This window comes from Talpa occidentalis, unplaced genomic scaffold (genome assembly GCF_014898055.3).
Source record: "Talpa occidentalis isolate TD23 unplaced genomic scaffold, MPIMG_talOcc4v2.1 talOcc4.7, whole genome shotgun sequence".
NCBI lineage: Eukaryota > Metazoa > Chordata > Mammalia > Eulipotyphla > Talpidae > Talpa > Talpa occidentalis.
Window position 1 is genome coordinate 101,790,444 of NW_023605083.1, and position 25,704 is coordinate 101,816,147.

At 38.1% G+C, this 25,704-nt stretch overlaps 1 protein-coding gene across 8 annotated transcripts; it reads right to left on the reverse strand.

Moving 5' to 3' along the window:
* Positions 1-809: 809 nt before the first annotated feature.
* NOL8 (nucleolar protein 8) lies at positions 810-25,359 on the reverse strand. 8 transcript variants are annotated; one of them, XM_054689000.1, is made up of 18 exons: positions 25,320-25,334; positions 25,066-25,140; positions 24,069-24,227; positions 23,463-23,525; positions 21,696-21,774; positions 18,721-18,853; positions 18,158-18,228; positions 14,626-16,480; positions 13,279-13,392; positions 12,649-12,771; positions 12,266-12,356; positions 10,388-10,526; positions 9,627-9,704; positions 6,342-6,604; positions 4,816-4,948; positions 3,904-3,974; positions 3,268-3,347; positions 810-2,795 (listed from the first exon to the last, which is right to left on the reverse strand). In XM_054689000.1, the coding sequence occupies exons 3-18, from the start codon at positions 24,205-24,207 to the stop codon at positions 2,745-2,747; spliced, it is 3,483 nt and encodes a 1,160-aa protein (XP_054544975.1). In that variant the 5' UTR covers positions 24,208-24,227; positions 25,066-25,140; positions 25,320-25,334; the 3' UTR covers positions 810-2,744. The 8 variants fall into 8 exon arrangements, with proteins under 8 accessions (XP_054544975.1, XP_054544974.1, XP_054544969.1 ...); XM_054688999.1 differs by lacking the exon at positions 25,066-25,140 and having other exon boundaries at positions 25,320-25,359; XM_054688994.1 differs by lacking the exon at positions 25,066-25,140 and having other exon boundaries at positions 24,069-24,253; positions 25,320-25,359.
* Between the last annotated feature and the right edge of the window lie 345 nt (positions 25,360-25,704).

Consider the following 25,704-nt stretch of genomic DNA (forward strand, 5'->3'; position numbering starts at 1 on the left):
TCTTGTCTAGCGAACCCGCATGCTGTTGGAGACCCCGGTCGCGGGCGTGGTGGTGGTCGGGTTCCTCTTGACCAAGACAGGGATTCTGGGCGTTTCAGTGCGCCGCGTGGAAGGCTCAGGATAGGCCCTTGGGGACTGGAATTAGCAAAACGCGGAGTCTAATCCTGTTTGAGGTGTCACAAGATTGCAGCCCCGCAACTGCTGGACGCGGGACTCCTGATCCCGGGAAATCGATAACCCCGCTCCGGTCAGCAGTGTCCTCAATAACCCCTCCAGCTCCGGATTTTTACTACAGGAATGATCATAAACGGTCATATGGTGTCACAGGACAAAATAGAAAGGAAATGCTGGCAATGAGCATTCAAATTAGTTTAAAATATTTCCTATAATGAAAACAAGTTGACTTGCTAATTTCATTTATCAGTTTATAATCACAGCATTCACTTAACGGTCACAGGGTCTAGGAATGACCATCTAAGTGTCAGGGATTATAATAGGGCTGAGAGTCCTTCTGCAAAGGTGTATTCAATAACTCTCTTGAACATATGCATTTAGTAGTTTGTATCTGCAACATATTAACTAGAAATAGTTGAAATGTGTTTTTAAGTCTCCAATTCCTTCAAGTTGCTACTTTGCTCAATTCAGTCCAGACAGCTCAGATTACAGCAAGAAAAGAGCTCTCAGACATATGTGTCCAGAGAAAGAGTGGAGAAGACACTTTTAAAATTGGGTTGAGAAACATTTTATGGCACTGTTGGGTTATTGAATTCCAGATTGAATCCAGAAAAACTGGTGAGTGGGAGAGAAAAAGATTCTAGGAAAAGGTTAGATGTAGTCAATATAAACTGCTTGAATTAGAGTTAAAAACCTCATTTTTTACAGTATCAAGGCAATATAGGTAATAAATAGGTCTAAAACTGAAAAACCAGGAAACCACAGCATCAGCATGTTAGGTCAAAATATGGAGATAAAGATGAGATGAAAAGGGCATCCCTGGTGGCGAAGGGGTTAAAGGCACAGTGCTGTCAAGCTGCAGCCAGCCACTGCAGCAAGAGTTTGATCCCAAGCCAGGGAGTGTACCCACATGGCATAGAAGAACTCTCCTGTCTTCCCCCTGCTTCCCTTAGCAATGTATTTCAATGGATCTGCCTGTTCTGCTCCCCACTCTGTCTCTGGTGAATCTTCTCACCCACCCCACCTCTGCCTAAATCCCAGTTCTTGTATGCATAAATAAATAAATCTTAAAAATATCAGAGGAAAAAGCTAAGAATATGGAAGGTGTTTATATCTGGGGAGCAAGAGTGGGGGTGGGCAGGGCTGCTTGTCACTTTTTCTGCCTTAGAGATAGAGGATGTGACATTTAAATATGGTCATAAATTCCTTGACACTCCTTGAGGGTCTATGTCCCCGTTGAGTTTGGGTGAACTGTTTTGACATGTAGAATACAGTGGAAATGGTAGTTGGGAGGTGTAAAATATACATTGCTGAGGTGAAAAACTCCATCTGAAACCATACATTGTTGTAAACTGTTACCTTAGTAAAAAGAAATATATATAGTGACAATGACTTAGTTCCTGGGGTAGGTAGACCTAATAGTTAAGAAGATATATTAATATAAATTTACATCAAGAGAAGGTAGAACATTTGGTTTATGTAGCTGCGTGGTTCTTTCCATTTTCTATGGAGTCTGAAAGCTCAAAACATTGGAATCCCAAATGACTCTTCAGCTAATTCCCTGGCAAGTTACTCAAAAGTATATGTAGTGAGCACCCACTAAGTGCTAGGCAAAAATCTAGGCAGTCGAGACATAATGGTTAACAAACCAGATGACATCCCAGCCCTCAGAGTTTATATTCCATCAAGATGTAAATACAAATTTATTTCAGATATACACATGTGGCTCAATGACAATCCTCTGGGGCTGTCTATATAAAACAATCTTGTACAGATTCTGTCTTGTACATATCTGACTTGAATCCTAGCCAGGATGATTAAATTAGTACCTAGGTTCGGGTATTAAATTTGCTTCCCTATCTGGATGCAAACTCCTGACTCCTAACTGTAACGATGTATCTTTCAGACACTTGTATTTTACATAAGCCTCTGGTCTAACTAGAATTTTTGGATTAATGGGCCTGCCTCCATTAATTCCTAGAAGCCAATGGCAGGAAAACTACATATGGTGTCTTTTTATGGCCCTCAACAGAACTCTCCTATGATGTTAGTCTAAAATGTCTACATTTTAATTAGGTCTTCATTGGGACACAGGTATGGAACTCAAGCTTGTATTTAACCTCTTAAACAAAAACCCAAAATGTAGGTAAAGTGTATTTAGTACAAGCAGAAATAAGTATTTCAAGTAGCTTATAATCCCTACAGAGTCTAACTTGGAAAACACAAGTGCTCTGATCCATATATTTAAAAACACTTTATGTAAACCTTGCATGAGAAGATGCCCATTACTCATAGAGGCTAGGGGGCAAAGAGATTATATACAAAAAAGCATTGTGAGGGACTATCTTGTACGTCATTTAAAAAAAGTTTGAGTTAATATTTTTAAAGTAATTACTAAGAAATACAGAGCAAATCCAAAGAAATTACAGCAACAAGACTGATATCCATCAGCCAGATTTTGAATGTTCCTTCACTCTGAATTATTGGTTATTTAAAATTATTTTCTGGATCATACAATTTCCATGTTTGCCTTATCCGCATTCAGTATGAAAAACCAATAATGGCCTTTATTAGTTTGGTTTCACTCTCCTTTTGGCCTCTTTATGTTTCTTCCGACAATCCTAGAAAAAAATAAAATCAAAAGCCTTTGTTAAAAATAAATTATTATTTTCAAGGTATATAGTAGCTATTAAATAAAATTTAGATTAATATCAGGACTGTGGAAATCATTTTGGAAGTGATCACTTAGAAATATAGGGGGTATTCAAACTTGTGGCTTTTCTTGTTTACAATGGAAACTATAATTCAGTCTTTCAAAAATCTCATAATATTCTGTAATAATGAGCATGGTTAGAACTCAAGACTAGTCACTCAACAGGGCCATTCCTCAGTTGCCTCACCCACACCACGGGGGAATGAATTAAATAACCTCTAAGTTCTATTCCAGCACTGTAATTCCGAATGTTTAAATTATGTTTTCAGTTGTCTTAAGTTTCATACCTTCTTCCCATACTCTCACACCAGGCAATATTAACACAAAGACAAACCATATCTATTTTAAGAGACAATGAATATGAAGATTAAATTACTCACTATGCGCAAGTTGTCTGTTCTGGCCTCCCAAGAACTCCTGCTAATATTACTTCCCACACCTCTCCAGAATAAATCAGACCCTACAAAGGATGAACAAAAAAGATGAGGCAGTAAATTAACACCAAAATGGACAATATTCTAATGTTAGCATCATCAAGGTCTTTGATTCTATTTAAGATCATTTCTTTCAATTTATACTGATTTTCAAAAATTTTCTAACAAAATGAAAAAAGAATTGTTAGGCTTTTACTGTTAATATATCAGTATTATTTTGTAACTTGGTTTTTGTTTGTGCAAGACTTTAAGAAATAAGTTCATGAACAGCCTCAGAATTTTTACATAAACTTTTAGTAGTTTTGTACATCTAGCATCTAAGCAAGTTCCTTAGACCTAAAACAGTGTTGATGATAATTAATGTGTGAGAGAGATGGGGAGTGGGAGTTCCTAGTGCACCTTTGCTTTATTAGTGACATGCATCAGTTTTACAGAGGAGCTAAAACACATGACATTGCAAAGGGTCAAAACTGTGGCCAAACAGTTCTTCCTTGGATATATGCTGCTGTATCAGATGTGCAGTAGTGAGAACAATACTATTTATAACCTGTTATACAACATTTAATTGCAAGATAGACTTACCATTAAGTCTTTCATCAATCTTAGAGAAAAAGAAAAATCTAGTGGTCTCTTTCTCAGGTAATGATACATCTCTGAATCAAGACAGAAAGAGAGAAAGGTAGACATTAGCTGGCTGAGTTCAAAATTCAAGAAGAAAAGTTTACATTAAAAACATAAATCAGGGCCTCCCTGGTGGTACAAGGGGTTAAGACACAACCTATGAAGCTGTCCGCAGCCTCTGCAGCACGAGTTCGATCCCCTGGCCGGCCACGGAGCAACCCACATGGCACAGCAGACATCTCCTGACTTGCCCACTGCTCCCCTCAGCAGTGTGCTTCGGTCAATCTGCCTGTTCTGTTTCTCACTCTGTCTCTGGTGAATTTTCTCACCCTCCCACACCTGTGGCTCTTGTATACATAAATAAATAAATCTTAAAAAAAACCACAAAAAACATAAATCAACTATTTCTTAAATATATCTGCTTTGTGTTTTGCTCATTTTGCCTGAGTTCAAATGACCTGCCTTCTTATTCTCAATTTAATTCCTCTTTTCTATCTGAAGTACTGATGATGAAGTATAAACTCCATCTCCCTCACCACTGCTACCACATGTGCCAATGTTCCCCATAGGGTGGCAACCAGTAAGCTACAGCATCCTCTTTCCAGACCAGAGACTTTAGCATCAGGCTGACTTCCTTCAGCGCATCACATCCAAATGTGATAACCAAAATCTCAGTGCTATCCAAATCTCAAGGAAGTGGAAAAATGCTTCCCATTACAAAAAGCTTAGAGAAATCTTCAAAGGAGTTGAAAGGAAAAAATTAAATTGTCATGTGAGAACAAGCTTAGATGCTTCTAATAATATTTCTAAAGTATGTCTAACCCAGATTTTTACAAATTATGCAATATACCTGCACAAAAACAAATTACTTACCTAGGACTGGACTTCCTGTCATCTGGTTCTTCATTAACATCTTCCTCCTCCTCTTCTGAACTACTGTCATGGAAATGAGGGGCTCCCTGCCAGGCAAACTTCCCAGGTTTTACAGTTTCAACTCTGTAGGTATCTATACAGCATGACAATAAAATATGATAGGATTCTAACTCAACAGCTATGTATTTCTGAACACACTCATTGGATTCTTTCACCATACATATGCATTTCTGGATTTCCAATATCTTAATCATTAATTTAAAATAGGCAGCATCTTTTCACATTTTCAAGTATTGAGAAAAACTACTATCTGTTTTTTGGCATTGCTAAGGTGATCTGACAAGGAATACAGTAATACCATCAAAAGATATAAAAATTAAAGGCTTATAAATGAACAACACAGCTTAAAAGAACAAATAAAATAAGCATGAGATCTGTGGCTTGCATAAGAAACCTAAAATAAAACACAATTCAGTGAAGCCAGGTTTCCCTCCTGCTGATCATAAATGAGAAAAGGAATATACCTTTGTATTTTTCAATTTCCCAAACCTCTTTCTGGAATTGCTGAAAAAATCCAGTGCTATAAGATGTGAACAATCACTGTATGAGCCCCCCAAATTTGCCAGTACCTCAAAGCACAAATCCCAGGTTGCTGAGATGTCTTAGTACTCATTTCAAGGTCAATTTGTCACACTTGGCTCTCAAAGTCAGAAGTATCATAGTCAATGTTTATAGCATGCCAACTCTTCTCAACAGTTTAGGGCTGACCTTGGTACTCAAATGGACAGCACAGCCAAGAGTAACAGAACTGGCATTTGTGTTTGCTAAACACATGGATGCTCTTTCAGTTGCTGATCTTTGAAATAGAATCCTTTGTAGTGAAGTACTCATGTATTCCTGTAAACATCCCTTGTTTTTTGCCATGAACTCCCAGAAAGCTGTACTTTCACTTGAACTCTAGGAGCAGCCTCCTAAGAAACTGGTGTTTTTAACTTTTAGCCCATGTTGGCCTTCAAAGGTAAACCTGAAATAATGTTCAAACTTGAGTTTATATTTTTCTCTATGTTCTGAAAAACCTTCAAAGGATAAAGTTAGAAACAACTGGCATACTGATGACAGAGCAGATCTGTATAAAACTAAGGTTACATAGTTCTTCCTACCACATACAGTACTGGTTTCCAAAAGTCATGGTTTCTCCAACTGCATTTAAGATGATGCTATTAAATATACGTCTTACTATACAACTTCGTGACTATTTCTACTCAATAGAGGTCTGAGCACATTCTTCTCTGACTTCCCTTCATATTTCAGCTAGCTATAAATTTGCTCCCTTAAATGCAAAAACAATTTGCTGTTACAACAAACTTCCAGGTATATCACATTTATTACTGAATCTCATATTGCTTAGCTAGGTGGAAGAAAGGATCTTTTCTTCAGCTTGCACTTAATTGCAACCACATTGCACTTAATGTGGACTCAATTAAGCTCAAACTACGTGGAATGCAGAAGGAAAAAAAAATGAGTACCTTCCTTTGCATCTTTAGTATCTGAATCAAAAAAGGAGAATGTGAATCCTCCAGGTTGCTGGGTCCCATTCAAAGAAGCTGCAGAGTCCTGGACTTCCTCTCCAGAACAATCCTCATTCCAGGGTATGTTGTCATCCTTTTCAGTGGTATCTTTTGTAGTTTGGAATATTTCTTTTAAATCCGTAGCAATGTTATAATACATTTCTTTAGACACCTCAGGTAGCTTCTCAGCTTCCTCCCTTTTCTTCTTTCTTTTTGCTTTACTGCAATGACATACATAGACATGTGTACCACAAAGAAATAGTTGGCTTTGGGAAAATTTATAAAAAACAAGAAAACACCTAGGATAACTTTAATTCCATCCTTCCAACAACTGAGGAGCCACATATAAAATTCTACTGGTGAAAGGAAAACCTTGATCAATAAATTTTCTATATGCAAAATGACATCAAAGTTCTAACTATTAATCTACTTCTCCTCTGAGCTACATTTTAGAAATTACGCCTAAGATATTAGCTCTGAGTAAAATCACTCAACCACAGTGAGTCTCAGTTTCCTCATCTGCAAAATGTTAAAAGAGATGGCATCTATAAATTTTAAGTTCCAAAATATTTTGAATTTTATAAAACTGGCGTAAAAGAATCTAGTTAATTCAGTTTTAGAAATAATTGTAAAAGTGAGGCTTCCCTGGTGGTGCAGGGATTAGGTCTCAGCTCTATCAAGCTATTTCCAGCCATTGAGGCATGAATTCAATCCCCAACCTGGGAGCTAACCCACATGGCACAGCAGACCTCTCCTGTCTTCCCCACTGCTCCCCTCAGCAGGATATTTTTTTTAAAGATTTATTTATTTATGCATACAAGAATTGGGGTATAGACCAGAGGTGTGGGGTGTGAGAGGCTTCACCAGAGACAGAGTGGGGAACAGAACAGGTGGATTGACTGAAATACACTGCTGAGGGGTGCAGTGGGCGAGACAGGAGAGGTCTGCTGCACCATGGGTAGCTCCCTGGCCGGGGATCGAACTCATGCTTCAGTGGCTGTGGATAGCTTCATAGGTTGCGTCTTAACCCCTTGCACCACCAGGGAGGCCCCCCTCAGCAGGATATTTCAGTAGATCCACCTGTTCTGCTCTCTACTATTCTGGTGAATCCTCTCACCCCCCACACCTCTGGCCTAGACTCCAGTTCTTGTATGCATAAATAAGTTTTAAAAATAAAAAAAAAAAAAAAGAAATAATTGTAAAAGTGCTATCTACATATAGTTTGTTCTGGAATGAAAATTTTATATTACAATAAACCTGTTCTGTATTCAGAAACATGCTTTTCCCTTTTTGAGACAAGAAGTTACATTGCAGTTTCCAATATTGAGTTTTAATTCAGTAAGATTAAAATCCTTTTTCCTATTTAGAATTCACTCTATATATCATAAATAACATCAGGCCAAAGTTCTAGTTGTATAACCTAAAATAATAAATGGGCAAGACATTCCAAATAATCATCTTATTGACAGACTAATTCAGTGAGTTGATCTCTTTTTACTACATTAAATAACAAATCTGGATATTTTTTTTTAAATATTTATTTATTCACTTATGCATAGAAGAACTGGGATATAGGCCAGAGGAGGCAAGAGGATTCACCAGAGACAGAGTGGGGAGCAGAGCAGGCAGATCTACTGATATATACTGTTGAGGGGAGCCATAGGTGAGACAGGAGTGGTCTGCTGCACCATATGTGGTCAGCTCCCTGGCTAGAGATTGAACTCAAGCTACAGCAGTAGGCCATCACAGTGATAGTGCTAAGACTTAACTCCTAGGCCACCAGGGAGGCCACTTTAAAAGGACACATCAGCTGCCCAGTAAAGAAGCCAACAAAGTGAGGAATAGGCCAATAGTCCCGTATGAGCCATCCTGGAAGCAAATCATCCAGGTTCAGTCATGTTTTTCGGAGACGAAAGCCCCAGGCAATGTTTTGACTACAACTTCCTGAGAACAGAATAATCCAGAGAAGCTGCTTCAAAACACTTGAGTCACAGAAGCTCCGAGTTAATAAATGTTTGTGGTTTTAAGATGGTAAGTTTTGGGGAATTTGTTATGCAGCAACAGAAAACTACTACAAATTAGATGTAAATAAAAACAAATCTATTATTCCTACTTATATACCATTTTCAGTGTGTATTATCTAAAATAACATACAAAAATTCTATATTACAGGGAACGTTTATATTATTTCTACTTTGGTCTGTTATATTATTCCATTTAAAAGAAAACTTCAATTTTGAAACAATTTTGGATTTACAGAAAAGATGCAAAGAAAGTACAGAATTTCCTAATAACCTTCACCTAGTTTCTCCTAATGGCAGCAATTTATATAATTATGACACAATTGTCAAAATTTTAAAACATAAACCTTGGTATATTACTATTAACTGAACTCAAACTATTTTCAGTTCATCAGTTTTTCATACATGTCATTTTTGCTCCAGGAACTAATTCAGGATAGCCCACTGCCTTCAGTAATTTTAGCAGAAGGAAAATGAAGGAATTAATCCAGACAAATAATTGGTTGATCCACATTTATCAAACTGATAGCACGTCTTTAGGAAATAGGAGCTGCTTTTTATATTCCACTAGCAATTGAATGGTTGCTCCCCAAAAGGTATGCCCAGGTCTTAAATCCCATAATTTGTGAATATTACCTTAATTAGTAAAAGGGTCTTTGCAGAGTAACTAAATTAAGGGTTCTCCAACTAAGATTATCCAGAATTATTCAGGTAGATCCTAAATGCAATCACAAGTATCCTTAGAATAGACACAAAGGTAAGAGACACACAGAAAAGAAGAGGCGGCCACGTGAAGATGGAGTAAGGAAGCCACAAACCAAGGAATACCAAGGATTGCTGGTAGCACCTGACATGAGAGAGATGTAAAACTGATTTTCCCCTGAAACCTCCAAAGGGAACATGTAGTCCTTTCAATAACATAGATTTCAGAATCCTGGTCTCTAGCACTGTGAAAAAATATATTTTATGGTTTTTAAGCTTCTGAGTTCGTGGTAATTTGTTACAGCAATGACAAGAAACATATATTAAGTTGGAATATATGGCATTTACACACGTGAGGTTCTTTTGTGAAAGGTTAAGACCTTCTCTACCAGGTTAATAACTCTGTCTTAAAAACAGTAGGGACCAATAGATGGGATGTTGGTTACTATCTATTTTGTTCACTATCTGAAATGGGATTAATTTATAGGATCCTGCTAATTAATGAAGCAGCTTGATTTACCTTTCTTTTGGCTTATCATCTTTCTTCCTTTCATAAGCAGCATGGTCATGCCTTGTTGGATCATAACGTACAATGTCCCTATATAAAAAAAGGAGAGAAAGAAATTGGAAAAGAGAAACCAGAGTTCTAATGTTTGATTAATAGCAAATTACAATTCAACACAAGACCTATTCTAATTTCTGAGTAAGACATAGGTCTTTATTAGGATATTGTTAAAAAGGATTATATTCTCAATTACCTAGTTTTGAATTTCAATGGATTTTTTTTAACTTGAAAAATACATCATACTAAAATATATACAGATAAAACGACATACTACTGGGATTTGCTTAAAATATCCCAGTGGGGAAAGGAGGGAGTGGGTAAAAAAGTATAGAAAACTGGTCATATGTTGATGATTCTGTGAGCTGGATGATGGTGTACAGGGGTTTTGTTATAATAGCCTTTAAGATGTTTAAAATTTTCCATAATAAATAGAGACATTTATATAGTTTTACAGCTTACATTTAAACCATTTTTCAATTGTGTCATTTATGGGAGCAATATTGCCATGATACCCACGAACATAAATACAAAAATAATTTAAGATTAGTTTCTTGAAATGAATCATTCGATTAAAAATAAGTACATTTATAAAGGTCAGATACTTATTACCAAATGCTCTCCCCAAAAGCTTAAAATGGCCTAGTTTTAAACTGAGTTCAAGAAGAGTTCAATTATGGCAAAGGAAAATACAGGATGTGATGGAACATAAGCCATACTTAAATTTCTTAGCAGCTACTGGTCCTTTGCTTGTAGGATTGTTCAAGTTGATATGCAAAACACTCTGCACAACATTCAGGGCTTTCAGTTTTTCTGCCGCAAGCTCTTCTTCCTCAGCAGTTTTTCTTTCATTTATTTCTTAGAAAAAAAGGGATAATTAGTAATCTCCTGGCAAATATAACTTGAGAAGCCTCAATCATCAAATATTTACCAAGTACCTAAACATGCACAAAGCACATTATGACAGGAGGAAAATCTAAACCTCATTTTGCTATCCTTCCTATCCCCAGAACCCTCAGTGCCACAGCAAATTCAGAAATTGCATGACCAGCAAACAGTTTCACTTCTAGTTGTCATTTTGTGAAAATAAAAAGATTTGGGCCTCTCTGGTGGCACAAGGGGTTAAGAAGCAACCTATGAAGCTATCCGCAGCCACTGCAGCACAAGTTCAATCCCTGGCCAGGGAGTTACCCACATGGCGCAGCAGATCTCTCTTGACTTGTCTGCTGCTCCCCTCAGCAGTGTATTTCAGTACACCTGCCTGTTCTGCTCCCCACTCTGTCTCTTGTGAATACTCTCACCCCCCCTCCCCATACCTCTGGCCTATACCCCAGTTCTAGTATGAATAAACAAATCTTTAAAAAAAAAAAGGTAGATTTAATGACTTCAGTAGGAAGTTTAAAAGTTTTTCTTTGAAGGAACTTGTTTAAAAAAAAATCAAAGTTTTAACAATAAATATTAAATGCAACAGAGTAAAGATGCTAATTACAAAACTAAAGTGATTACAGATGCTTTGATTACTTTAACATGGTAAAAATGTAATCCCCACTGTCTTTGGTGAAATGGTTATTCACAGCTCTGATGTAATATATACCAACCAGAAGAGCTGTAAGGAGACAAATGGCAGAAATGAAGTAACCTCATATGAAGTTTCCATATGTAGGCTATTTCCAAGCTTCTGACTGTTCCTATGCTTTCAACATGGAATTTTGAGTGAGAAATTCTGAAACCTAACTTGGTGTGGAGACTACAGAATTTACTTAATCCTGGCTTCCAGAAATGTATAGTACACATAATAATTAGTTCAAAGAATTGAAAGCATCATAGGGAGTTACCTACATGGTGCAGCAGACCTCTCTTGACTTGTCTGCTGCTCCCCTCAGCGGTGTATTTCAGTCAATCTTCCTGTTCTGTTCCCCACTCTGTCTCTGGTGAATCCTCTCACCCCCTGCAACTCTGGCCTATATATCCCCCCATTCTTACATGCATAAATAAGTAAATAAAAATAAAATCTTAGAAAAAATTTAAATTAAAAAAAAAACAAAGCAGAAAAGTTTGGAACCAATGCCAAATAAAATGCTCCAGGAAGTGGGGAAAAAACAAACCAACTGAATTAGAATGCTTGTGAGAGCCTCACTACTTCTAAACATATCCAAATAAGGATGAATTCAAACAGAATGGCATTCAGCATTACAATGCTCTTTTAAAAAAACTACACCTGGCAAACATACCGCAAGGAAGATGAATACTCTTCCTTTTAGAAAACCAACTGTGACTTAACTATCTTCCATGGCCTTACTAGGGACTGCCCCTCTAGTGCTAGTGCAGATCTCGTCCTCTCTCTGACACCAGGGATGGGACAGAGGAAGATGCTGCCTTTGAATGGATGCTATGAATTTCTGTCCTTTCTGGTAACTTCAAGTAATTACAGTTGTTTAAATGCACAAACAATCTCAGAAAGTCTTAGATTGTGAGCTCCACAATTTAATGTTCTGGGTTACAGAATTTTTCCGTGTGTTATGCAAAGACGTGAGACTAGATGACTTCTCAGAATTCCCCAGCTTTGACACCAGGACTATATGGACAATGGGGCATACCGTCCTGTTCCTCTTCACTGTCACTTTCTAGAAATCTGGAGTCCATGCGAAATCTGTCATCAGTGCCAAAGTGAGACTGCAAATTCATGAGCTACAAAGACAAAACATACACATAATTGATGGCCATTTTCCCAAGAAATCACTTCTAAAGAAGATGCTCCATTTGCACTTCCAATGTCCTGAAATTCACATTAATGTTTGCATAACTTCACATACCCATGAACTGATCAGAGAGGGTCATGGAAGATTCAGTTCCAAAATAATACCCAAATCCAAAACACACTGCTGGAGTGTGGGCAAAGGTCTGCTTGCATTTACCTAGATTTAAGATCATGTTAAAAAATAAGGACATGTTACAGGTTTTATTTTCAGTCTTCACTAACCTTCTGTCCAGCTTTGCCCTCAAACTGAGGTTTAATTCTGAACCTGTTACTGTCATCTTCAGGACCAGATTCCTCATCACCACTGCTGTCAAACAGCTTTCCTGATGCTTTACCAGCAGATGCCTATTACACAGGTGAAGAGATGACAAGAAGGTTTATTAATAACTGAGACAATCAACATTTTCTTCATTATGTAATCTTCCCCCTCACATTTAAGAATCAACAATCCTGATGAATCTCCCAAGAAAGGGTGGATGATAAGTAGAATGAGAACTCCTAACACAGTGATATCTACTTGGTTTTTTGGTTACTAATCCAGAGGTCCCTAATGCAGCTTGAAGTGCAAGGAGAGGAGAAGGGGGGGTTACTATACATGAGAACACTTCCTGCAGGGTTTCATTCATTTAATGCCACACTGCAGATGATGTGAAGAATAGATTCACATGGGAAAGAATCTCCAAGGAACCCATGGACTTTGTGTCCAGTAGCATGGGGAGTCTCCAGTCTCATCATGGCTTTGAAGAATTTTATGTTGAGCTAGTCTGTTGTGTGGATGTGTTGGTATGCAATTTGCAGAAATGGATTTGCAGAAGTAGAGTAATGCCCATAAGGATATTCTGAATATCTTACTTTCACTGGTTCCTTTCCCGGCTGGTTCTGCTCCTGAGTGGATATCACCTCTGTTTCACTTTCACTGTCAGAACCAAAGATGATATGTGTTGACTTATCCTCTGGATGACCATCCTAGAGTGATCATCAAAAGCATTATACAATCAGGCTTCTCCTGCAAGTCTTCCCAATTTTTTTTTAATCCAATGAATGCTGTCATCACCCCTTATTTCTCAAGTAGAAATTTTATTTCTGTTCTCTTTCTCCATATCCTATCATCAACTGAACTTTTTGGGTACTTTTACATTTATTCCTACTATCACTAGCTTGGTCATGACTTCCCAAAGGCTCTGGCTTATTCAAGATTTGTCTCATTCAATTTGTTCTTTTCATCATGATCTTTCCCAGAGGTTGGCAAGCTTCCTATAAAGAGCTAAAAATATTTTAGGTTTTGCAAGCTACACAAGATCTCAGTTCTATATTATGCTTTTTTCTTTAAATAACCTTTAAAAACAAAGTTACCCTGAGCTTGGCAGCAATATAAATAAGCTGTGGGTTGGCAGCTATAGTTCACCAAGTCCTGCTCTGATAGCTACGTAACTAATCCTTATTCCCTTGCTTAAAGTTCTTGTCTTTTCACAGCCCTGAGAATAAAGTGCAACCTCCACAGTCTCTTCATAACTTAACTGCTACTCTCTTTAGCTTCATTCTTCATCGCCCTTTTGTACAAACTGTCTCCCTTTCAAGGACTTATCTTTCCTCTCTCTTCCACCATTTTACCTCTCCTCAGTTAGTTCCCACTGACCCTTTCAAGGTTTTTCCTCCTGACAATACAGAGTGCCCCCTATATACTACCAGGACATGAAACTTAACCATGACACTCTGCCCACAACATTATGGGCCAGTAACTGCCTGAGACAGGGACCATCATTAGAAAATCTAGCTCCTACTGTGAGGCCTAAAGGCCTAGAACTTTTCAAGTATTTAACAACTGTCAGAAAAAAATGAATGAGGATTCACTGCAGTCAATCTTGACTAGGCAAGCTATAATCATTGGATAAGCAGACATTGGATATCATAGGAGATATCATAGGATATCATGTAACTACATTTTACATGTGGTTACACACCTATAGCTTCTAAAGGAAAGGAAATTATGAAGAAAACTTTAAATATAGGCAGATGGATGTTTTTAAGTTAAATCTCACTTCCTCTGGGGTATACTACAATTATATATGGTGATAAAAGTTTTTAAGTCAAGGACATGAAACAAAACCGGAGCTCTACAGGGGCATAACATCCTTCATGGGTAAAAAAGCTTAGACTTTGAGAGGTCTACTTAAATCCACAGACTGAAAATCCACTCACCAAGTTTGCCAGAGCATCATGAACCAGCTTCTTTTGTACTTCTTTTGCTTTTTGCCTTGCCTCTAAGGCTGCCAAGCGTCTCTGGTTATCTTCAGCATGCTTCTGCTTAGCATTAACATCTGGCAAACTATTAGCAGAAAGCAGGAAATCAGTTTTGTTTCCCTGAGTATCTCTCCTGGAGGAGACTGCTGACGATTTCTCAGGGGCTGCTCCACTGCTCAGATCAGGCTTCTTTTCTAAGTCCTCTTCTGTCTTTGTGGTCCTATGAAAACAGTCTTCCTCAATGCCCACTTTGGGAGTCTTTGCACCAAGACTTAAAGATTTCTTATTGTTTAATGGTAACATATGAGAAACAGGATTTTTACTTCCCTTTTCTGAACTGCTAGGGGATACCACCATGAGATCCTGGCTCTTAAAAGTGGACTGTCTCTTTTGAGGTTGAATACAGTTTGGATCATTTGCCTTCTTTGGCTGTTGGAATGGAGTCCTGCTTGATGAGCCCTGAGTCTTTTCCAGAGCTATGCCACTAGTATCCTCAAGTTTCATGGAATCCTGTTCTTTATTAACATTGTTAGCAGCAACACCCTCTTTCAAGGATTTTTTCATTGATTCTTTTCCGTAGAGACAGGCTACTCCCTTGAAAGCCTGAAATTTTGGCTTTAAGTTGCCTTCCTTTGGTTTCAGTTTTCCACAGGTATTCTCTTCTCCTTCTAAAAGGGAAGCCACAATTTCCTCAGGATGAATACACCGTCGGCCTCTGTGGAAGCCACTGGGAGTCCTTGGCTTCTTGGAGGCCCTGTCAAACATGGCAGTGGTTTCCTGGACACTGACTTCAGTATCTTCTCCTGGAGCCTCCGGGTCCCTACCAACCAACTGTTCCAAATCAGCCAAAGTAAGATTCACATGAACACAGTTTTTCATCATAGCGCTATACTCCTCATCTACAGACTGAGCTGATTCTGATACAGAATCGGCATCTTTACTGCCATTGGAGGTGGGTGGAGATTTACAACCAAGAGGCTTAACTCCTTGATGGATGGCTACTTCTGCATTATTTCTCTTTTGTACTTTAATACAACGATCAGAAAGCTCACAGTCTTTTCTATTTTTCAAAGTTTTCTTGTGCATGGTCTTTTTCATTTGTGAAAATTCTGTACTGTTTTTAACCTCACCAGATTTTTTTTTCACTGCAATGATTTCATCTGTATCTCCTGAATCATAGTCACAATCATTTTCCATAACATTATCATCACTATCAAGGCAAGAGACATCATTTTTGATACCTAAACCTGTAAAAGAACGAAGCTTATGAACATCTGATTTGAAATCCTCCTTAACAACCTCAAAGGGATCATTTTCAGATTCATTTACTGAGGACCTCCTAGTTTTCTCTAAGTTTTCCTCCCTTGCAATCAGTAGTCTTAATTCATCCTCAGAATCAGTATCATCATCAGACATACTAATTTTGTTTCTAGTAGTTTCCGAGCTAGAATTTTGAAAAAATAGTTTTTTAAGTTTCTGAGTATCAGAATCAGGTACATAGGTTGATTTAGAAGTAACAGAATCATAAGATGTTTTTGTTGCAGACTCTTGCTGTATAAAACGTGGATTCTTCATTATCAAATTGGGTTTTGGTCTCATAGTCAGACACCCAGGGGAACCATCATCCTTCTGCACTTTTATTATCTTCTTGGGAGGGTAGTGAAAGTCAGAGAACTCTCCTCGCCGTTTCTTACTCATAGGATCATTCCCTCCTTCCAATTCCCAAGTGAGGTTGGATATAGGGATGGTATCTTTGAAATCCTCCCCTATCTTCTTTAAGTTGTGGCAGTATTTTGAAGGGTCATATTTTATGATGTTACCAAAAGTCAAGGAACAAAACAAAATCACTAGGATTCATCAATCTGATGAAGCAAAAGAAATACTATTTAATTTTGATTAAGTAATTTGCTTCAGCTTACCCTCAGTTTCCTATCCAAAAAAATGAAGACTTTGACTTCACTAGGTGACCTCTGGGTCTTTGGAACTGAGTTTCCTATGGCATGTCCAGAGTTAAAACCAAGCATCATAACTGTTAATTGGCAGAAACTACTTGGGCTGTATATAGACATTAAAGTAAATCCATTCAGATTAAGTTCTAGGCACAGAGGCCACAAGACTTTTCTGTAAATCCAAGATCTCACCTCACTGACCTGAAAATATAAAGCAGAATAGAGGGGAGCCAAAGGGGCACAGCTAGCCAAACACATGTCCTTTCAGTATCAAATTCTTCTGTCCATTCCTATCTTCTCACTATTGTCTCATTCTAGCTCTGATTCTCCTAGCCTAACATCATCCATTTCATATTCTACTCACTCTGCAGAGCATTTTGTAGTCTTTATTAGAAAGGTAGTAATTCTTTGCTAGGTCTATTTGTTGCTAACAACATTCAGAAAGATTCAAGTTAATTTTAAGTATGTTGTAATGACAGCTGACATTTGCTGATTTCCTAAGACATACTAATAGGCAAGTGTAAGTTGCATTATCACTTCTGAAAAGTCCTTTGTTCATTTAGCAAGTATTGAACACATGCCAAATACGTGAAGTATGCCCAACAATGTCTACTGTCTTAGTTTCATGTTGACCTTCAATATCCACCTCTTTATCATTACTGGCTGCCACTGGTAGGAAGCCAAGAGGTGAAGGGAAATAAAGTTACTATCAGTATTACCTAGAATTTAGTTCCACTGGCAGGAAGAACAAAAATAGCAAATATGGCCAGTGCCCTGGGGGCCCCAGTGTACTACAGCCACAGGGTAGTAGTGACTTGCTGCAGTTACTAATCTTTAGACAAATGGCCTACTGGCTTCTTACTCCTCTAATACTTTTTTTTAACAAATTGCATGCATTATATCTCCTCTGTCTGTAACACCTGGAACTGCTTCTCCTTCCTTGACTGACACATGGCTAGAGTTAAAAGATATACAATATTCATCCTCTGCCCAGCCAGCCATGGCATTAGGAATTGAAGGCCTTAGAAAATCTGACCTTATTTCCTCAGCAGATCAGGCACCAGAATTCCCTCATCCTGGGTTCAACACTACTTCCCCAGCCACCATTCACCTGCCTGTCTACATATTTGTACCTCCTCTTCCTCTTTCATGGACTTCTTCCTATAACTTTTCTATTGCTGTGAAACCTACCACTGTTACTCCAGAATCTTCTTTAACGATGAACCCTGCTCTCTTCCAGTTCTTCAGCTCCTTTAGCAATTTGATATACAGCAAATGAGGAAAGATGTGAACATCAGTAAGTGAAAGTGCTTTTGTGACAATCATCATTTGCATCACTTACTCATATGAAACCTCATAATAGTTTCTCATTATTCTCTAATTACTTCATACATGTAGGCTGATCAATCTTACCTTGCCTACAAATTGGGAACATAAAAACTGTTAGATAAACACCTAAAGACTTAATGACAAAGGTAACTCTTACAAGTATCATTCACTGTGATAAGTAATAATTATTCTGAAAGAGGATTGCAAAGGATATTTTACGTTTATGTTGATTCTTCAGGTGAAGGACAGGTAAGACTCTTCCAAATTTACTAACAACCCAATTCTAAAAGACAAGAAAAACAAGAAATGTATTTATATTACATGATACAATGGAAAAAGATTAACCACATTGTGTAAATGTACTATTTGAAAAAACTGAACTCATAGTAGCTATGATTACTGTTAGGTTTACTTTTCTGATAATAAAAATGAGCTTAAAAAAGTCCGTGGGCAAAGAGAAAAGAAAGAAGGAAAATCTGGGCAGGTATTGATCTCACATAAATTATGCAGAATACTATACAAAAACACCAGTTGTTAAAAACGCAATTTGGACCAGTGTGTTCTCCTCACCACCTAGGTCCCTTGGGCTTGACTTCTCTCTCCATAAAATGGAGAACTGTGCTGATGCCAAGAGTTGTAAACGCACTGTGAAGAACAAAAGTACTACCTACGTTAACTACTTTAAAGCAAGGGTGAAAGGAAGTGCTTTAGAAACATGATGCCCATATCATGTGGTCTCAGGTATCTGGCTAGTTAGGCAGCAGAGGAGACTCACTTTATGCCCTGGTACTTCTGTTCCAGGAACAGCTTTTATATATAAATCTATCCCTCTCATCTTTTCAAACAAGTTGGTGTTGCCTGTTGATTTTTCTTTCATTGATTTTGCTGCTTCTCTCTCTTGGGCCAATCTGAATCAAAGAGCAAAATATAAATAAAAGAGTTAAAATAACCAATCATGCTATCAACAGTGCTTTTGTTTCATTTTGTAATTTCATACAGATGTTTAACTTAATAGTGATGATTTCAGGTTTCTTATTTTTTTCCTTTTTAACTGCACTTTTGGCATTTTATCCACCCTTAATTCCTTTACTCTTTCCTATGAGGAAGAGGTGTCTTTCATAGCTCAATTACCCAATCTTGATGATTTATACTCTTATAATGAACAGAATGCCACTGTACCCTTCTAATTAACCCCCACCACCACCTTAATCAGGTCTGGATAACTGTCATTCACTACTTTACATGTGGTCTTCTACTTTCCTGACACCTTCTAGAATGACTATCAGACTCGCAACGTTTAGGCATACCCACACAATGCCCCAAGACAACAACATTGCAGGTCTACCTGCTCAGGACTGAAGCCCCACTTCCTGCACATGGTAGGCACTAAAGTATAGCTGAATAAAGTCACATCACCACCCTGTTCAGAGATGCACTCCCCAACCCGTGCTGGAGAAAAAAATTCAGATCTCGCCTTTTTCACAAGATCATACCCTCAAAGCACATCTCCAGTAGGCTACCTGACACCTAATTAAGGCATTCTTTTTTCTTGTGCCATTTCTTTGGCCTAGAACAATCTTATCAACTCTTGTGGTCACTCTATACATTCCTAAAACATTTCTTATTTTGAAAGCGCCCAAACTCTCATAATCTTTTCTCCCTAAAAGTACCTCAGGATCTTAAAATGCTACAATAGTTGTTAACTGTCTTGTTCTTAAATCACTTGAATAATCTGATGCCTCTCATATAGAGATTCCATATTACCTTTATATCTTTGTGTGTGACATCAGTATCAATACTCAAAACCAACACAAGTAATTTGGTGCCTTCTATAATAATTTAAATGTACATGAATTAGCACGTTTCCTTGTTGACATAAACACCAGAAGAACCCTTCCAGGAGACATTTGCAAACGTCATCTATTATCATAAAGAAGTGGAAACAGTCTAAATGGCCAACATGATAAAGCCATTTTCTGAAATAGTAGTAAACAGTTGTTACAGAGAAAGGGGAAGACATATATTACCACGAAAGGTTATGCTAAAAAAGATGAATTTTATTTTTATAGCTTAAAATATACATTTGTACGCATTACCATTTTAGTGTTGGGGGTCACAGAGTCAGAGTTCAAGAGGGATTTTATTTGGCTCTACCTATAATGCTTGAATTTGCTAAAACTGTTATATTACTAGAAGAAAATATAGGCAAAACACTATATGACATACACCTCAGTAACATCTTTAAAGACACATCACCTAAAGCAAAGATAGTGAAGGAAAAGATGAACAGCTGAGACTACATCAAATTAAAGAGCTTCTGTAGAGCAAAAGATATATTAACCAAAACAAAGAGACACCCCACTGATTGGGAGAAAATTTTTGCACACAGTACTACTAATAAGGGACTGATCACAAAGATCTACAAAGAACGGATGAGACTAAATAAAAACAAAGTAAACAATCCAGTTAAAAAATAGGCGAAAGAGCTAAAAAGACACTTCTTCAAAGAGGAAATGCAAATGGCCTACAGGCATATAAAAAAATGTTCAACATCTCTTGTAATTAGAGAAATATAAATCAAAACCACAATGAGATACCACCTTACACCAGTGAGAACGGCACATATTAAAAAAAAAAAAAAAAAAAAAAACAGGAAACAACAAACGTTGGCAAGGATGTGGAGAAAAAAAAGGAACTCTCCTACACTGCTGGTGTTGAATGTAAACTGGTCCAACCACTATGGAAAGCTGTGTGGAGGTTCCTCAAACTACTAAAAATGGAGCTTCCATATGATCCAGCCATTCCACTCTTAGGAATCTACCCAAAGGACACAAAAACATTAATTCAAAAGGACACCTGCATCCCTATGTTTACTGCAGCACTTTTTACAGTAGGTAAGCTATGGAAACATCCAACTGCCCAAAAATAGATGACTGGATCAAGAAGATGTGGTATATATTCACAATGGAATATTACACAGCAATCAAAAGAGATAAACTCATCCCATTCACAGCAACATGGACGGAGCTGGAAGGGATTATGCTCAGTGAAATAAACCAGAAAGAAAAAGAAAAATAGGGCCTCCCCGGTGGCGCAGCGGTTAAGCGCTGGGTTGCAAAGCTGCCTGCAGCCTCTGCAGTGCTGGTTCAATCCCTGGCTGCTCCCCAGCCACCGGAGGAGGGTCCCACATGGCGTGCGGACCTCTCCTGCCGCCCGCTGCTCCTCTCAGCAGTGTGTTTTGGTCCTTCTGCCTGCTCTGCTCCCGACTCTGGCTCTGGTGAATTCTCTCGCCCTCCCGCGCTTCTGTCTGTACCCAGTGCTTATATAAAGAAATAAATAAATCTAAAAAAAACACACAAAAAACCAAAACTGATGGTTTCACTTACAGGAGGAATGTATAGGAAACAAATAAGGGATCTGGAGGGGGTGGGGAAATTATAATAAATTAAAAATCAAAATCAACAGGCAACTATAAATTAGAGACATTCTGCAGGGGAGGAGGGGGATGAAGGATCAAACAGGGATGGAAGAACACAAGGGACTATGTTGATGGGACATGGGTGAATTGGTGGTGGGAATTTCACAGGGAGTACACCTGAGAGGAGAAAGCATACATTTTACAACAATGATGTAAAATATAAATAAAATAAACAATTGATATATTACTTTATAGTTTTCAATTCAATTAAGTGAATATACAAAATCACTTATAAAGAAATAGGATTTAAATCCATGTAAAAAAAATCTTACCTGTGCAAAAAGCTTTCTTTTGCTAGCTGAATTTGTAGTGTTCCACCTTTCCATTTTGTTTTATTTAAAGCAGACATACCTATAAAGTAAAGAATTATCAATAAATACATGATGATGCACATATTTCAGAATGTGCTTCTGCTAATTATTTAGAACCAAGGTAAGTAGATTTGTTTACCATAGAGACAGAAGAAATGAAGAGAGACCCGGAGAGAGGAGGCCTAGGGTCTGGTCTCATCTCTAGTACTTACCAGGGGAGCCCTTAAAGTCCCTATCTCCCAGCATTACTGGAAGATTTGAATCAAGCAAATGAGTAAATTATAAAGCAAAATTTGTTTGTCAAATGTTTATAAAGTAATGTCAGGAATCTCTGGTGAATGAATACATTTATTTAACATTTTAATAGTTATTTCCCACACTAGAACCAGATACAATGGCAATCTTTCCAAAATCAATCAGGGGACACTTTGATGTCCTACTGCACCTCACTTTTATTCATCAACTTTTATTCAAATTAGTTATCACTTCGTTACTTGAAAACAAATTTTCTACACATGATTCAATTGTATATGAACTACTATGTGCTAGTAGTCAATTTTTCTGAGCAATCTGTTACCAGCTTTCTTAAAAATAACCATCAAAAGATAGACGTTTCTATTGGTAGATAATATGTTAAGGACAAAGGTCTTATTCAATTTAATCTCCACAGCAATATCCCAAGAAAACAATATTTTTGTCATACAGCAGGTAAGCATACTGGGGCTTTGAAGTTTAAATAACTTACCCTCAGGTCATATAACACAGCTTACGTGTTCTTTTTTTTTTAAGATTTATTTATTTATGCATACAAGAACTGAGGTACAGGCCAGAGGTGTGGGGGAGTGAGAGGATTCACCAGAGACAGAGTGGGGAACACAACAGGCAGACTGACTGAAATACACTGCTGAGGGAAGTAGAGGGTGAGCCAGGAGAGGTGTGCTGTATCATGTCGGTAGCTCCCTGGCTGGTTATCGAACTTGTGCTGCAGTGGCTGCAGATAGCTTCATAGGTTGCGTCTTAACCCCTTGCGCCACCAGGGAGGCCCTTATGTGTTCTTAACCATAACATACTTATTATAATTATTTATTCACTGAACAATAAAACAATGTTTCCTGTAAATGAAATTACAAAAGGTTGATAGTCTTCTTTCTCTATTAGCATGTTTCCTTTTCAGTAACTGTTGACATTTCAGCCTCCAAATGACTAGAATACATTGCTGCAGGTATGGAATATCTCCCTTTCTTTCTCATCAAAAGTCAGGTTTGCCTTCATTTTTATTAAACTTACACAGATTTAGTGATTTCAAGAATATGGTCTTAAAAGGACATGACCTACAGCCCTCTCCTAATATCATTTAATAAAAAGACATCTGCTCAAGAAATAAACACACTGGGGAGGGGCAGTTGGCTATATGTCCAGTGGGATGTGTGTCCCACTGGGATGCATGTAATACAATTGTCCAGTGGGGTGCATGTAATACAATTTCTATGAAAGTTTGGTCCATTGTCCAAAATATTTTATAAAACCATTTTGAGCAAACCCACTAGGAATGTGCTACCATGTCTATTGATTCCAAATGGTATGGCTCTAAACCTGCTGAGTTACAGGATCTCAGAATTCTCTTGATACTGGTTGTCCCTCTGAATGAGTTGAAATTAGCTTTTGAGGTGTTATTCCAAGTTAAAAACAGACATGATCTGACAAACAGTATGGAAAACATGATCTTACATTTCTTCAGGTCTGCTTCTGCTACTCTGATGTTGATATATGCAAAGACTTTCTGTGGGTTTCCTGTAAAAAATAAATAAACTTACTTAAATCCTTATCCAGAGAATAGCGTACAAATTAAGTTTCTAAATTTCAAAAATGAGCTCTTGAAAACTGACTCTTTCAAAGAAAAACCTGTACAGCTAATACAGTGTAGATTATTTTTCAGTGGAAACAAAGACTATACTTTTCTAAGTTACGAATTATCAAAACATACCAAAAGAAAATGAACATGAGAGTAATATCCAGTAATCAGTTTAGGGAACATTTTGAGTGTGTGTTTGCGATATTCCACTTAATAGGAAGCGTCAAAAGTTACAAGTTTTAGAAATTGGATGTTTGGGAATTTAGCATTTTTTGGACTTCTTAAACATTAATTTGGGGCAAGTTCCACATCACACATGACAATTCTAGGGCATGGGGCAGGATATACAAGCCAGTTTCCCATAATGTAAGACAACACTTTCAGTGTTTAGGACTAACATTCATCTTTAGGAATCCTTTATTTTGTGTCAACTGGTCTAAGTTATAACTGTTTTTACTTGCCCACGAAGACTATAAATTTACCTTGGCTATCTTTCCGCGTGATGATCTCCACATCAGAAACTTCTCCAAATCTGCTGAACTGATTTTGTAGGTCAGCCTCAGAAATGTTCTGGCCAAGGCCACCCACATAGAGGCGCTTTATGTCTTTGCTGGCTTTCATGAAAGCTGGGCATACACTCACTGTGGGAAATACAACTTTTTTTTATCTACAGAGAAGAATTATTTATATTAGTTTCTCAAATCTAACAATCTACCGTTTACCCTAAACCATCTATGCATATTAGTCATCTGGTCCTGTGCATCACTTATTATTACATTGCTTCTAGATTTTATTCCTGGAGATTCTGTTCAAACTCTATATCCACATTCTCTATGATCACACTTTGGAACAGCATCTAAACACACATACAGACATAGGTGGCACCAACACAGGCAGATGCTTTCCCTCTGAAGAAACACAATATTATAGAATATATCCTCTCCATTGATTTATCCAAGTTGTTAGGTGTTTTTCCTTTACTGAATACATATATTAATTTATTCACTTTAACAAACGCTGGAAGAAATGAGACGCAGCAGGTAAATATGCGAAAGGGAACAAGGAGTTCTCCATTCTGGAATAGCTCATTGTCACATATAAGAATTAAGCAAACGCTGCAATTACAGTACTTGGTCACAACAGAAGTGTCTCTTAAGTGCTGTTTGGGCACAAAGAGAACAACTTCTATTATAGCTAATACAGTACAGATTAAAAAACACAAAACAACAAAAACCCCAACTGCCTGCGTTATACGTAGTAGTTTGTATGTACCTCCTTTTAGAATAAGGAGAGGATGTCACTTTCCCAACGTCATTCAGAAAATTAGCGGTGAAGAGAGGATTACACACCAGGTCTAATTCCAGAACCTGTAATTTTTAATAGCATGCTACGGAGTTTGTTGGATTAGGAACTAGGAAAACGTTCTCAGATGTATCGACATTTGAGGCTCATCATGAGATCTCTCACCCCATTTAGTACCTAGCGGGCGCTCAGATCTACCTTCCTCTTCCCAAGAGTTGACAGACTCTTCCCACGCGGATTCCCGAAACGGCGCTACAGCGGAAAGCATGGCTAGTGTTCCGGGTGTAAGCCATCACCTCAGCCTCCTGGTCACCTCCCCCGCCCCCAACCGGCCCACACCATTCTTCTTCCTCCGAGAAGAACCATGACCAGGAGGGTTACGGTAGGCCAAACGGTTCACTCATCTCCCAATCCCCTGACCCACTGCTCACCGACTCCTCTGCTCAAACCAGGACTGCCAAAACCATTAACTTCCGGTCACGTGTCCCAAACAGGCACACCTCTTTTCCTTCCTACTGGATCTCCAACCCAGCCTTCTAAGGTTCTGTTACCACATTCAGTTCCGGAGTGCTCTTCCTTTCGTTTCCCAGTCTCTGGGATAGCGTGATGTCCCCGCCACTATGCCTCCAACGTCCCCCAAAGACCCAAATCAAAATTCCTAAATCAAAATGAAGAGCGACAGCGCCTTGTATTCACTGAATCCTAAACTAAATCGGTGAGGGACCGGAAGAAAAATAAAGAGGCGCCCATACACGTGTTCCGGGAACTCTTAATTGACGTCCGCGTCCCGGAATCTCCAAGGCGTCGCCTGGGCAG